General features: G+C 42.1%; 1 protein-coding gene across 6 annotated transcripts in view; it reads left to right on the top strand.

Annotated features, from left to right (window-relative positions):
* MFSD10 (major facilitator superfamily domain containing 10) overlaps nucleotides 1–15,391 on the top strand; it is a 44,789-nt gene that overhangs the window by 1,226 nt on the left and 28,172 nt on the right. For 5 of the 6 annotated variants that reach the window (XR_008307758.1, XM_053251907.1, XM_053251904.1 and 2 more), the window contains exons 2-4: nucleotides 2,934–3,002; nucleotides 10,676–10,855; nucleotides 13,455–13,551. Coding sequence is in view for 5 of the 6 variants with exons in the window: in XM_053251907.1 (XP_053107882.1) it covers nucleotides 2,982–3,002; nucleotides 10,676–10,855; nucleotides 13,455–13,551 (298 nt within the window). In the remaining variant the exon portion in view is untranslated. The remainder of the gene's footprint in view (nucleotides 1–2,933; nucleotides 3,003–10,675; nucleotides 10,856–13,454; nucleotides 13,552–15,391) is intronic. The other variant, XM_053251906.1, reaches the window with a different exon arrangement.

Raw genomic sequence — 15,391 nt, 5'->3', positions numbered from 1 at the left:
TTCAGTCTGGTGGAGACCTGTGTGCAGTTAGTTTCCAGGGACCAAAGGCTGCTTCTTTGTTTACTTACTTATTGCATTTATATCTCACTCTTCCTCCAAGGAGCCCAGACATGGTGTTTCCAAAGGCTGTTTGTTTGTTTATTTACTTACTACATTTATGTCTCACTCTTCCTCCAAGGAGCCCAGACATAACCCATACATAACCCATACATGATTATGTTTATTGTCACAACAACCCTGTGAGGTAGGTTAGGCTGAGAGACAAGTTAATGCCCCAGAATTGCCTAGTGAGGTGCTTCACACGACCTGTGTGAAGCGCCAGGAGGGTTTGTGCAAGGTGAGCAAGCTTAGCCCATGCTCCCTACACACAAGCAGCCTCCAAATCCAGGATGGCCAGATTCGCCGCCTACACAACTACCGGCTCCGTCACTGAACCGATGAGGGCTGCAGGGATCAGGGGCCGCTTGGCCCCTTGAAGTTCCAGGATGCCCCGTGTGAGTTAGGCTCCTTTAGCCCTATCTCCTGGTCGTGGGAATAGCTTCAGTGAGTTTCATAGCTGAATGGGGATTTGAACCCAGGTCTGCCTGGTCCTACTTCAACACTCTAACCACTATACCACACTGGCTCTCTGTTGTAAATGTTTATTTCTCTCTGCTAGGTGAGAAGGGCTCAGATATCTGGTGATAGAGCAGATGCTTCTGGGTGACCTTATCTTTGACTCCTTGTAACCTGGGTACTAACTTGGTTATGTGACAGAGATGGCTTCAGTTGTCCTCATGTATTATAGGAACATAGGAAGCTGCCATATACTGAGACAGACCATAGGTCCATCCAGCTCAATATTGTCTACAAAGACTGTCAGCGGCTTCTCCAAGGCTGCAGGCAGGAGTCTCTCTCAGCCCTATCTTGGAAATGCCAGGGAGGGAACTTGGAACCCTCTGCTCTTCCCAGAGAGGCTCCATCCCCTAAGGGGAATATCTTACAGTGCTCACAAATCAAGTCTCCCATTTATAAGCCACCAGGGCAGACCCTGCTTAGCTAAGGGGACAAGTCATGCTTGCTACCACAAGACCAGGTCTCCCCCTATTCTTTGATGCTACTCTTTTGATCATGTTAGATCTTCAAGTGCCATTTGAGGCTGTGGACCACATTATCTTGCATTGCTTAGAAGATTTGGTTGAGGAGCCAGAGTTCTATTCATTATTGTCCAGGCAAATTGCATATGGTGGGGAGGCCAGCTCAGTCCTATGGGAGAGAGTGTTTCACAGGGTTCACTGTTGACTCCAGTGAACAAGCTATGTAAACAACTTTTGTTATATAACTCATTTTGAGGGTGTGTGTGTTGAGAAGTGATATATAAATATTCTTAATAATAATAAAGAATCTGTAGCTTTAGAATGAAATACTGCCAGTAGAGTCACCAACTTCTGTGATTTAGTATCTGGGAGCTGTAATCTCTACCCTGAATATGTGCTTGGAGGTGGTGGTCAATTAGATAAAGGCAAATAGCTTGAAGCTCAATCCAGATAAGCCAAAGGTGATGCTGATGGGACATTCTTGGGCCTTGGAAGAGGCTGGTTTGCCTGTGATCAATGATATTATAATTTCCCCATGTGAACACATTTCCCCATGTGAGCATGGCATGCACATGCACACATGTGCTTCTTGGCCATGAGCGTAGTGACGCTGATTGGGGCACAAGCAGGAATGCTGCAGCCCAGCGTGCCCGCTGTTTTGGAGAGCACTGGGCGGGGGGAAAGCAGTGGGGCAGGGGCTGACAGGTAGCCAGTGCCTTCCCTGTCCCTTAAAGCAACCTCCCACCCCCACGCCACCCCACCCCAGCTCTTCGAACCAGTTCAAACTTCAGCTGATATAACTGGCTTGGTGCTCCAGGAAGGGAGCCTCGAACCAGTTAGTGCACATCCTTACTTGTGTTTACATTTTCAGCGAGCGTTTATTATGTTTTATATTTAATTTTATCATCTTCTTGTTGTTTGTTGAATTTTATTGTTTTATCTTGTTAACCACCCTGGGCTGGGGTCTTAGGACAAAGGGTGCTATGTAAATGGTATATAAATAAATTTATGTACCACTCTTTTGGTTTAGCTGGCTAGGAATTTTGTCAGGCAGCATTTGTTTTAATGGATGCTGTTATCTCTATTTTTATCTTTAATATTTTATTTTTAAACTGCTTTGAACTTCCAAAATGATGCCTAATTTTTAAAAAATATATATACATTGTGGAGGGATAATTTGACTACTTGGTATCGAAATAATATAGATAGAAATGTCTTGGGACAGGAATGCAGTACCTGTTAAAGGAGGCAAGTCAGTTTTGTGGTAGGCTTCTTGATAACTGCCACTTCCTAGGAGTTGCGAAAGTCAAAAGCCACAGAACAGAGCCTGGACATTATTGTACTAATACCCTACTCCAGAGATATTTTCTAGAAGGAGAGACTTTCTTGAAACTCCTGTTTCTTAGGGTTGTTTCGCACACACCATAGGCCTGTCTTCTCTCAAATTAAAGATATAGCCATGCTAAATGGGGTGAAAGCTGCTTAAATACAAGTCCCAGAACGTGTTTTAGTGTGTTCACTTCTGCTGCACTTACAATATATTGTTATACTTGCCTTCACTCTTTCAGTATAGAATTGTTTTCCAACTTAACATGGTTTTGTTGTTATTGCAAGAATGCAGCAGTTTCCATATATGTAATTGCTGTGGAAAGACTTTATGATTTTCAGACTTTTTTTGTATCATTTTTTCTATATGTGCTTAGAGAAAAGTTTACACATGAAGTAAGTTCAACAATGAAACTCAAAAGTGTTAAGGAAGTACAGTAGATTTCCTTAAACTAGATGTCTGATATAATGCACAATGTCCTTTTCATCCAGCCAGGTGTTCATTTTTCATCTATTTCCTTCCTTATCCAGTATGCTACAGTTTGAAAATTTCTCTTTGAAGAACCATGAAAGCCATTAATGTCTCAACACTCAAATCAGGCAAGTGTTCAATACATACTGTATTTTTTAAAAGAAAAAAATACCATTGCTTTCATTATAATTAGAAGAGCAAAGGTAAGCATGTAGTTCATTAAAAAAGAAAACCTAGAAATCACAATTGGCTGATTTTTACAGGCTAATACTATACTTTAATTAGAATCAACTAACATATTACAAAATAATGAGTAAACTTGAGTTCTCCAGACCCTGCTCTAGACTGTTAGTGGAACTGCCCTGGTGTGATTGTTGAACACCCCAAAACTGTGTTCGGGCTTTTTGTGGGGAATTAGGGAGCTGAGATGGAGCAGCTAATCCATGTTTTAATGAGTACACCTCTGAGTTTCTATCATCTACTTCGCTTCTGATAGGAAGGGAGTTGCATGACAGAGCCTTATCAGACTTCCCTGCTGAGATAATTGGTTTTTAGCTCCTTTGAGATATCTATGGAGGGGAGGTAGACCAAGAGGAGGTTAACCTTCCTGCAGAGAGAGACCTTGAACAAAAAGCTAGCTTTTGAAAGTTAACTTCAGAAGTCTACTTAGGCATTCCCAAACATATGAAAATATGTGAGGGTAGTTCCTTTTCAACTTGGCTTTGGCAGCTGCTAAATCTGGGGGTAACTGCCTGCTGATACCCATGTGCCAACAAACCAAGAGCTCATGATCCCATGAGACACCTGAGCATGTTAAAAGTGAGTACCACATGCCCATGGTCTCAGACAAAACCAGAGAGGCTTATGGGAGCCCGCAGAAGAACAATGCTAACAACAAAACTGGGCATTAAGCAAAACAGGTGGAGTTGGGGAGAGGAAAAGGACAAGTATAATGATGAATCCCAAGTCTGTAGTTTGTAATGCTCTTAAAATGAAATGCAGGAGATGTTAGGCAGATTTAATTGGATTACACTCTGCTGCTGCAAAATAGATTTAGGTTGCACAAAGATGTCTCCCCTGCCACTGCCTTATTTTTTTTTAAAGCATAAGATCTAGCACTAACTCAGAACAGGCTCCAGCACGAAACAAAATTAGTCCATCATGAGGCAGAGAAAATTTTATTCATTCATTCATTCATTCATTCATTTATCATATTTATATATGTGTGTGCATGTGTGTGTATGTATGTATATAGTATACATAATCCAAGTCACAATATAAAAATAAAAACCAAATAATTAAAACACTTTCAGAATAAAATAAAACAATTTCACAGAGTAAAATGATTAAACAGTTTAAAGTTAGTTTTAATTAAAAGCCTGAAAAAACAGATGTGTCAATGTATTTCTAGACTTGAGACTGTGTGAACCAGTCCTACATGTCAAGTTAAGTAGGATCTTTTATAAATCCCCCAATCAGTTTGTAAGATGTGGGACACTGGACCCAGAACCATTATGGCAAAGAGCTGGCAGGCACAGTATGTGCACCCAATTTTAATCCCAGAAAATGGCAGCAGGTGTGATCCAGGGCCAGCAGAATTAGCAGCACAGTGTTCTTTATTGAGCAGATTTAAGCACAGCAAGAAATGAAGGCTCCACAGCCTTGAGGAAGAGCAGCACGCTGCCATTTGCGGAAGTTTGGCATTAATCCTTCTCCATCACCCACCAGTTCATGTGTATATCCAGTCCCCAACTACAGCTAGACATTGAATAAGAAATGAGCTTGCAGGATATGGGTTGGATGAAAAGTGGAGAGACAGCTAGGTCTCTATACTTAACAGAACGTCAGTTTACTCATGGTGGTGTTCAACACCAACCTTTCATTCAACAACAGCAGGGAAGTATTAGGACTACTCTACATATGTGTTTGGACAGGTAAATGATCTCTCTCTTGGTCCTGTATGATTTTTTTTTTTAGGTTCCTCGGCATCTGGAGAATTGAAGTGGGTGAAAACTCTGGGCAGGGTCCAGATTAAGTTAGTCATGACTTAGCGTCATTGAAATAAGTGAGGCAAGTTAGTCATCACTAATGTAAAAGCCCACTAATTCCAATCACTATGACTAACTTCTTAGTCTCTGTTAACTTCTTAGCCCTCTCTGTCGAAATAATCAAAGGGCTGGTTCAGCTGAGCAATGGTGCTTCAGGTGGAGTGGGTGCCTCTCTCTCCTCACGTGGCACCCAGATTTGGCAGCAGCATCCCAGGGGGCCTCCCCCATCCCCAGCAGAAAGGGCCTCCCATACCCCAACAGCCAGGGCCGATGCAGCTTGTCAGCGCCAGGACTGCTGCACTGCAGACATGACCTTCTCTGGCTCCCGAAGTTCCATCCCCCCCATCCTGCCTGGTGTGGGAGGCTTCTTCATTGTCTGACCCACCATGCAGCACTCCGTCCAGTGTTCCCTCTAACAGGAATTCCCAGATGTTGACTACAACTCCCATAATCCCCAAGCAAAAGCTGGGGATTCTGGGAGTTGTGGTCAACAACATCTGGGAATCCCTGTTAGAGGGAACACTGGTCCCATCCTCCCGGCATTGGGATACAGGGTGGTGTTGCCAGACACCCCCAACCATGGGTCTGTGCCTGAGCTCCGCTCAGCAGGGTGGCTACCTGGTTGATCCTGGCAATAGCATATGCTTGTCTCAAAGATTAAGCCATGCATGTACACATGGGCATTACAGTGAAACTGTGAATGGCTCATTAAATCAGTCATGGTTCCTTTGGTCATTCCAACAGTTACTTGGATTACTGTGGTAATTCTAGAACTAATGCATACTAAGGAGCACTGACCTCCGGAGAGGCATGCATTTATCAAACCAAAACCAACCTGAGCTCACCCTGCCGCTTTGGTGATTCTAGATTACCTTGGGCCGATCGCATGCCCCCGTGACAGTAGCAATGCATTCAAACGTCTTCTCTATCAACTTTCGATGGTACCTTCTGCGCCTACCATGGTGACCACTGGTAATAGGGAATCAGGTTTCAATTCCAGAGAGGAAATCTGAGAAATGGCTACCATATCCAAGGAAGGAAGGAAGCAGGTGTGCAAATTATCCACTCCTGACCAGAGGTGCTTTTACCCCTGGACTTCAGGGTCGAAATCCAGGGCCTCCATGGCCCCTGGGGCCCCCAAATCCTATTTATTTATTTATTTATTTATTAAAACTTTTATACCTCCCTTCCAAAAGGCTCAGGGTGGGTTACATTAAAACAACATTAAAATCAATTAATTAAAACAAAAATAATAAAACAGCATAAAACAATAATTAACTATTAAAAACATCATAAAACAACAATTAAATAATCAGAACCATTTAAAAACAAGTTTTAAAAAGCTGAGAAAGCTTGGTTGAAGAGATGTGTTTTCTGAAGTTTTTTAAAAATTGCCAGAGATGGGGAGGCTCGTATCCCAGCAGGGAGCGCATTCCACAATCTCGGGGCAGCAACCAAGAAGGCCCGTCTCTGTTTAGCCACCAAATGAGTTGGCGGCAACTGGAGACGGACCTCCTCAGATGACCTCAATGGGTGGAGGGGCTCATAACGAAGAAGATGCTCTCTCAAACTCCCAGGGCCTAAGCCGTTTAGGGCTTTATAAGTGATAACTAGCACTTTGTATTTTGCCCGGAAACCTATTGGCAACCAGTGTAGTTCCATCAACAGAGGAGTAATGTGGTCTCTCCAAGATGACCCAGAGACCAACCTGGCTGCCGCATTCTGAACCAATTGACATTTCCGGACTACATACAAAGGCAGCCCCACATAGAGCGCATTACAGAAGTCCAGTCTGGAGGTTACCAACAAATGTACCACTGTTTTGAGGTCATTGATCTCGAGAAACGGGCGCAGCTGGCGTATCAGCTGAAGCTGATAGAAAGCACTCCTGGCCACTCCTGGTGTGGATCCAGAAGTACTCCGGAACCTCCGGAACCAAGCCTTTGTGTTCTGGGGGGAGTAATATTGCAAAGCTGAAAATTAAAGGAATTGATGGAAGGGCACCACCAGAAGTGGAGCCTGCAGATTAATTTGATTCAACATGGGAAACTGCAACCAGCCGGGGCATGGAAAGGATTGAGAGATTAATAGCTCTTTCCTGTGAGGTTGGTGCATGGCTGTTATTAGCTGGTGGAGTGATTTGTCTGGTTAATGAATGAGGCTCTGGCATGTTAACTAGTTATGTGCCCCCAAGTTCTTAGAGGGACAAGTGGCATTCAGCCACCTGAGATTGAACAATAACAAGTCTGTGATGGCCTTTGATGTCTGGGGCTGCACGCACACTACACTGACTGGCTCAGTGTGTGCCTACCCTACACTGACAGGTGCAAATTTCAGGTGAGCAAGAACAAGGGCATGCCATTACCTCTTGCTGTGAGCTTCTATGTTTGGGCATCTGGTGTGCCACTATGTGAAACAGGATACTGGACTAGATAGGCCTTAGGCCTGATCCAGCAGGGCTGTTCTTATGTTCTAATGGTCCTGCAGCAAACCTTGGGTTTTGTAGCGTGTGCAGAGCAGCAACTCAGATTAGCACCCCTCATTTGCACATCAGCATGTTCTTGAGTGACATTGAGTCAGACACATTCATGCCAGCAGCCCCAATGTTATCATGTATAAGGCTACTGCTGCAGGGCCTTTGTTCACCTGAATTAGTCCAAAGTGATACCTTGCAGATGAATTTCCCTCTTTAACAGTCCCAGCTGATCACAAGGTATTTCCCTAAAATGGAGGTGACTATAGAAGTGCCTGTGCCTGGCCTTTATCCTTTCCTTTAGTCGTGATAGCCTCCATCTTGTAAAGTGGTGCTGTTACCCAGATTAGGAATGGGTTCCATTCACAAGTCCACCTCACCCAGAGACTGGTTGGGAAGAAAAAGGAGCATGACATGTTCACCATTTCTTTCACTACTGTGCACACAGCAATCAACAAAAGATGGCAACATAATGACATGAATCCTTAGCACTACAGCTTTGTTGTCCTTTACCTTTTTGAACTACATCCTTGGGCTGATGATCTAGATAGTTAAAATGACAGAGTATTCATTCCCCTGAATGTTTGTGGGTTGAGTGGGCCTTCTTTTTCATATATGATCATTTATCATAATTATGGTTTTGCTGCTATTGTCTACAACAGCATGAAGGAGGGAAGAGGGAGAAAAAGTGGTTTTTATTGAGTATATGGGCAACATGTAGAAGCATTTTTAATCTGCGTTTTAAGAAGTATGTTGAGAATCCTCTAGCCTCTAGGCATTGCATTGAATGTCTGGAATCTGGAAAATAGATTTTTGAGCAGCATAGCGTGGCAACCCTGATACAGGAGATAATTGTGGAATTCCAAAGAATCTGGATTCTTCTAGAAATCTCAAGGTTGCTACTCTGTCACAGTATCAAGAATTTAAGGCATGACAGAACACAGTCACCATAAACAATGTTGACACAAAATCCTTATTGAAATACACACTGCACAGGTTCGTGGTATCTTATGGGATGTTTGGAGCCTAGTTAGCAGACTGCCATCAGCTATCCCTGCTTGCTTACCCTCAAGCACAGCAGATTCTCAATAAGGCTGACTTTCTACAATTAGCTCTGTATGTGTAGCGCAAGGCCTCACCAGCACTCTTGCATTCTTTCTGTATTGCTCCTATTGCTGACTGGTCTTTCCCTCCAACATTGTCCTTTCTGATAGTCCCTGTCCAGAGATCTCTGAGAGACTACATCAATTGAATGAATAACCTCTGTAGCACTCAACATACTGGTTGAAGCCAGTATTGAATAAATTTTGGACTTATTCACATGACCCTAAACAGGGTGGGAGGAGCACCAAGTCAGGACAGGAGAACTGTCCCAATTGGTGCTCGTGTGTTTTCAAAGATCAAGGTAAAATGTTGAGGACAGAATATGGGTATGGCATACCCATGCTACCCAGCTCCCACACCCTACAGAAGAGAGCTGGCTTAGAGATGAGAGCTGGTCTTGTGGTAGCAAGCATGACTTGTCCCCTTAGCTAAGCAGGGTCTGCCCTGGTTGCTTATGAATGGGAGACCTGATGTGTAAGCACTGTAAGCTCAGGGAATGGAGCCTCTCTGGGAAGAGCAGAGGGTTCCAAGTTCACCCCCTGGCATTTCCAAGATAGGGCTGAGAGAGATTCCTGCCTGCAACCTTGGAGAAGCTGCTGCCAGTCTGTGTAGACAATACTGAGCTAGATGGACCAATGGTCTGACTCAGTATATGGCAGCTTCCTATGTTCCTCCAGCTATTGCTGAACTACAACTCCGAGCATCTTCAGCTACAATTTGTTATGGCTGGGGATGCTGGGAGTTGTAGTTCAGCAACAGCTGGAGGAACCCCGGTTAGGAACCGCTGCACTATGTAATCACATTTCCCTCCTCCTCTCTTGGTTTTTTAGTTCATGTGACTGCAGATCAGGAGTGCACATGGCTCTCCTACCCTGGCTGGGTGCTCCTCCGACCCTGTTTAAGGTAGGAGAGCCATGTTTACGGCTGTTAGCAAGACTAACAGTTACATTGAACAAATTGATTATAGGACTGCTGTAACCCAGTGGAGGAGATAGGTAGGAAATCTCTTCCATAGCCTGCTACTCTCATATGAAGGCAGATCTGGCCACAGTTACCCATGCCTTAGTCATGTCTCGGCTGGATTACTGTAACGCGCTCTACATGGGGCTGCCCTTGAAGAATATCGGGAAACTGCAGCTTGTACAAAATGCAGCAGCTAGGGTTCTATCTGGAGTTGCCCAATGTGATCATATCACACCAATTTTGAAAGAGCTGCACTGGTTACCAGTGTGTTTCTGGGTCCAATTCAAGGTGCTGGTTTTGATCTTTAAAGCCCTTAATGGTTTAGGCCCAGGATACCTGAGGGACTGCCTGCTCCCAAGGGTTGCTGCCCGCTTGATGAGATCATCTGGGGGGGCTCTGCTCCGGGTGTCAACAATGAGGGAGGCTTGGTTGTCGTGCATGCAGGACAGGGCCTTCTCTGTTGCTGCCCCCAGACTTTTGAATGCTTTCCAAGTGATCATTCGTTCCATCACAGTTTTTAGAAAGCTTGTTAAATCTTGGCTTTTTATACAGGCCTTGACATGATTGTTTTATTGCTGCTTCTGTGTGTCTTTATCCATGTACAGGTTTTGTGTTTGTATATTATATATTTTAAATCAGATTTGTTTTTATATTTTTAGCTTAATACTTTTAACTGTCATTTTTATTATATATTTTTAAACTTTTGTAAACTGCCTTGGGATTGTTCTTAATGAAAGGTGGTATATAAATTTAACAATCAATCAATATGCAAATGTTGGCAGAATAACATGGTGATAGCAAGTGAATACTGTGCTTCTCAGTATCTTTCTGCCATACCAATACCAGCAAGGAGAATATGCATTTTTCTTCTTGGGCTTACTTATAAAAAAAGACTTAACTGTCTCATGTGGATTATGGAAAGGCTCATAGGCATGCCCAAGAACTGACCTGCTTTTCCTGCCAATTGTAAGGACAGCTATTTTCTGTGAAGAAAAGCTCAATCGTGTGTGTACATAATAATACTTGAAAGTCTTGTTTAGTTATGCTTTAATTCCCTACTGTTCTAGTCCTTCAGCTTCATAAATCAGAAGCGGAGCAATAAGTACAAATACTTCCTTATATTAACTGTAGCAAGATTTGATGTAGGGGGACGAGTCAGCAACCTTCCCTAATTCCCCTCTCCCCCCCTTTCTCATAACAATTTGTATTTCAGGAGGACAAGATGTCATTGGGAGCAAGTAAGGAAAACAGGAGGCCTGTCAAGGAGCCACTTGAAAAGAGTTCCACTCGTGTGATTACCATTGTCTTCATTGCACTCCTCATAGATCTATTGGGTTTCACCCTCATCCTGCCACTCTTTCCTTCAATACTTGATCATTACAGTAAGAATGATGTAAGTAAGAGCTAAGCCATATTTGCTCAAAACATTCTTGCCCCACATATACAATGTAACTGAATACCATCTATATTATTTTGTCATATAAACTTCAGCTGTGACTGGTATTCCATTGATTGAAATTATGACTGGGCAAAAAGACTGAGCCTTGCTCATAATATACCACTGGTAAAGTTGATTCTTTTTAGGTATGAGATCCTGGGGAAGCAGAGAACATCCACTTCTGCACTGACTCAGTGCAACAAGATTCTCAACACATGAAGGTTGTATGAGGAGCACATCCACCCAATCCAGCCCCTGCTGAGCTACAGTTTTGTGTACTTGAACACAGTTATGAGAGAATAGTGGGACAATTTCATTTTCAATCAGCAATCACCTCTACTGGGATACCTTGCAAAGGAGAGCAACTTCTGAAGGATTTCCCATATACACATGAAAGCAGGGAGCCTTCGGAAGATGCCTTCCTTCTCTCCACATTGTGGTTTGGTTTAGATTGTATGCAAAATGGAAAAAAAATCAGAAGTGAAATTTAAATGAAGAGTCATAAGGAGAGATGATAACTGAAATGAACATGAAATGAAATATATCAGAAGAGAAAGATATGCATGGGGTGTGTACCTCCCCTTCGCCAAACCTTCTTTTGTGTGATGAGGAAATATTGAGGCTTGAACAGGGAAGCATATCTGTGAACATCACTTTGCCTTGATTTTTGATAGATCATTTTCCTGCACTTATTTGCCTCTATAGGTAAGGTTATATGCCATGTTTCCAACCACAATTCTCCTTTTCTAAGTGGTAAACTGCCACCCACCTGTCCACAGACCCTCATCACATGTCTTTCAAATGTGCGGTCCAAAACTAATTCTGAATAGGGACTGTAACACTGCCAGGTGCGTAACTATAATAGGGCAAGGGGAGATAGTTGTCTGGGGGCCCACTACCTTGGGGGGGCCTCCAGAGGCAGGTCACATGACTGACTCCCCCAGCCGTGCACCCGCCCGGGCTTCCTTCAGTTGTATTCATCCTCCGAAATTGATGTGAGTGTTAAAACCTGGAGCTACCAGAACAGCATGACTTTCTCTAGTACCATTAAATGACTTGCATCGTCCACGATTTACAAAACCTTTTAATTTACAAAGCCTTTTAAAAAATCATTTAGGATGATGTTCTGTTGTGGCACATAGGTTGGTTACCACTATTCAGCCTCATTTAAGATTTCTTTACTTCATGAGCTGAGCTTCAGAACTTCAGCAAGGGGGTGGGGGGACATTTTAAAATCTTGTCTCTGGGCCCACGCCAAGCTTGCTATGCTCCTGAACACTGCAGTGAGTTTTAACTCTGAATTGCAATTTAGCTGCTGTTTATATTAATAGGGATAATGCAGATTTATAATTGTGCTGATTGTTTTATTTTTAAATATTTGCAGTTTGGTGTGGGTATCGGTAACAGGAAGGCAATATAGAACATGAAAAGTAAACAAAATTAATGTTACTATTCTGTTAGTGGGTGTGAGGCCTGATGATTAGAAAAGGAAAAATGTGACTAGTTCCTGCTTTTTGACACACTTACATAATTGAGGGAGCCTAGGGTTGGGAGTGTGCTTAAGCTGTTTCCTTTATTTTTATTAGCTTGTCTGTATATGAACCACTTATGCTACAAAGTTAACAGATGAGAGGATAAGTGATCCAGAGACTGCAAAACGTCTCCTGCTGATGGTGACTACAGGCCTTCTTCTAAGGCTACAATACTGTGCACACTTGCTATGGAGTAAATCTCATTAAAAGAAGTGAGGCTGACTTCCGAGTAAATCCATGCCTTTAACTCAGCTGTACAGCTTCTTGTTTAAGTGTGTGTTTAACCATTACAATCTGTATTGGCTTTTGCAGATGCTGCCAAAGAAGCATTTGGTGACCAATCTGGTTGCAATTAATATTGTTTGTCAGCTTGAGGCAATTGTAGTCTATAGCCAATGCCAGTAGCAGTACAGTGGCACTGAGTGGTCTTGGGTTCAAATCCTTCTGTTTCCATGTGTGTCATGAAAGTTGATATCTGTCAGCCTGTATTTCCTGTCTATACACATCTGATGAAAGCAGACACATGCCACAAAGTATTAGTCTTTATTATGCTACTGAGTATTCTTTTTGCTGAATAGACTAACAGAGCTAAACTTCAGGAATCTCCCCCATACAGGAAAGTTTTGCGTTTTGAGGTATAACAATATTGTACAAAATCAAAGCCTACTTTTGAAAATATTAGCATTTATTTTCTAAGGAAATCGGTTGAAAGAGTTCACTTGGGGTACTGTTTCTAGTTTCAGTAGTGTGGTGTGGGGAAAGTCAAAGAAATTTTAGTGTGGGAAGGCAAGGTTCAAATACCTGTCTTTGAATCAATTCAAGAGCAATTGAAAATGCAAAACAAAGAGTGCATTTAACATGCATTAGTTGTGGTTTCCTTTTATGCCTCCCAGTACATAATCAAAGATGTAGATAGAAGTGAGAAATAATGGTCTGAAACACAGGAGCAGGGGACATCCCCTTGCCCTCCCTGAATCACTTCCGAGTCAGTCCACCCTGACTACAGTACTTTTATTCCACAGGATGGTTTCTACATGACATTGCAGCATGGGGTAGATTGGTTTGCTGAAGTGATTGGCATGCCTGCCGAAAGGAAGTACAACAGTGTCTTATTTGGAGGTATGAATCACATTTCAATACTGGATTGTTTTAAGGACAGTAGTTAGATTTTTCTTATTCATAGGAGTACACAGAACCATGTTAACCTGGTATTAAATGCAATTGAGTCATCTCCTGATGCTTTCAGATTGATCCTAATTATAAGATCGAACATTTTAGGATCACTGTAAGCTCTCTAAAATGTCTTACTACAACGACGAAGAAGAAGACAATACTGCTTTTCAACAAAAAGTTTGCCAAGTAGTTTATATTAAAATAAGAATATAATTCCCTGTCCCCAAAGGGGTCACACAGTCTAAAGGTTTGTGATAGCATTTGGCTTCTTTGGCTGGGTAAATGGAAATTGGGCCATTTGCTCCACTCATTTTCACTAAGAAACAGAAATTGAATCTTGATACAAAGTAGCTCATAAACACCAGCAGAAAAGGCAGGTGCCAGACAGCAGTCGTTGTCTCCCCTTCCCCTTAGTATGCTGGCGCTGCTGTTTATAGAACTAGCTATAATATTATAGAAGATCACTGTCTCTGACCTTCCAGTTTTTGGAATATCTGTTCTGGTAAAATTTATACTTACTGTAATTTAAATATATGAGGGGGAAATTATGCTTATTTGGAATTTTGGAATAGCAATAGTATACATGTCCCTGTACATATCAAAAGGTTAAGGTGCGAGATTCCTGACAGGATATGAAGGGAATTAGCTGGATTTTTAAAGTCTGATCAACTTAATTTGATCATCTCCATATTTCTATGGAGGTCTTAACCCTGAAACTTCATTGGAAACAGCCATATGAATGTGAGTGCACATCTCATTCTCTTTGGTTTTCTGTTTGTTTATCACTGCTACTTCGCAGCAGATTTCTCTGATTCTCCTGTTAGTTGAGTAAATGCTAAAATGTGTGCTAATGCTCAAGACAGGTAATTCCTACACATTTTGATGCTCTTCTGTGTTTGGGAATGTAATTATTTTCCTTATTGGGTCAATTTGTCAATTCTCACTCTTTATTGGTTAAATCCTTTCCAACCAACAAATGATTATAGGAGTTGTTAGTCCTACTAAAAGGATGAAATAAAGGAGGTTTTCTTTGTTTAAGATACCAGATGAGAGAGAGCCCAGGTGTGGGTGTGTTTCCTCCTTTTTCATGCCAATCTGTTCTGAGGAGGCATGTGCTGGACTCCATTTTTTGAAATGGGCTAAATAAAGGACTGTTTTCTGCAGCTAAGTATGTTGAGGACCCACCTGGTTAAACAAACATCAGAGGCAGTGTTGTGTTGTGTAGAAGACTTGCATTGTTGTTCTTATGTGTTTGCTATTTTTAAAACATTTTCTTCCATTTTTCTTTTCATGCCATTATAAACTCTGAATTCCTTAGATTCAGTTTTATTTCTTAAAAAGTTATAATCCTGTCCTTTGGGGGCATCATTCGCACTCAGGTCCACCCCTGCCTGCTTGGTAGCCTGCTAAAGAAATGAATAATTAACGTCTATTGGTATGGTAACTAAGAGCAGAAAATCATTCTGTGTGGAAATGGGTCCTGACTTATACCAGTCTGAATTCTGACATTATTTTAGTAGCTGTTAGCCCAGACCAAAGCCAGTTCCTCAGATAATTCCATGGGTTAAATAATTATGATAGGATAGGGAGGGTTCTAAAACTTAAATAACTCTGGAAGTCTGTCCTATCACAGAGACCTGTTGTTTTTATGTGGACTTTGGTAATGTTAATACACAAAAAAGGAAAGGCAATCAAAGCTTCCTGGTGGGCATACTTACAATGATACACATGTTTGTTGTATTCACCCTTTACATTTTTAGGTGTAATGCTTGTAACATTTTAGGTG

Source organism: Hemicordylus capensis, chromosome 5 (assembly GCF_027244095.1).
Source record: "Hemicordylus capensis ecotype Gifberg chromosome 5, rHemCap1.1.pri, whole genome shotgun sequence".
NCBI lineage: Eukaryota > Metazoa > Chordata > Lepidosauria > Squamata > Cordylidae > Hemicordylus > Hemicordylus capensis.
This window is presented reverse-complemented; position numbering and strand designations above follow the sequence as displayed.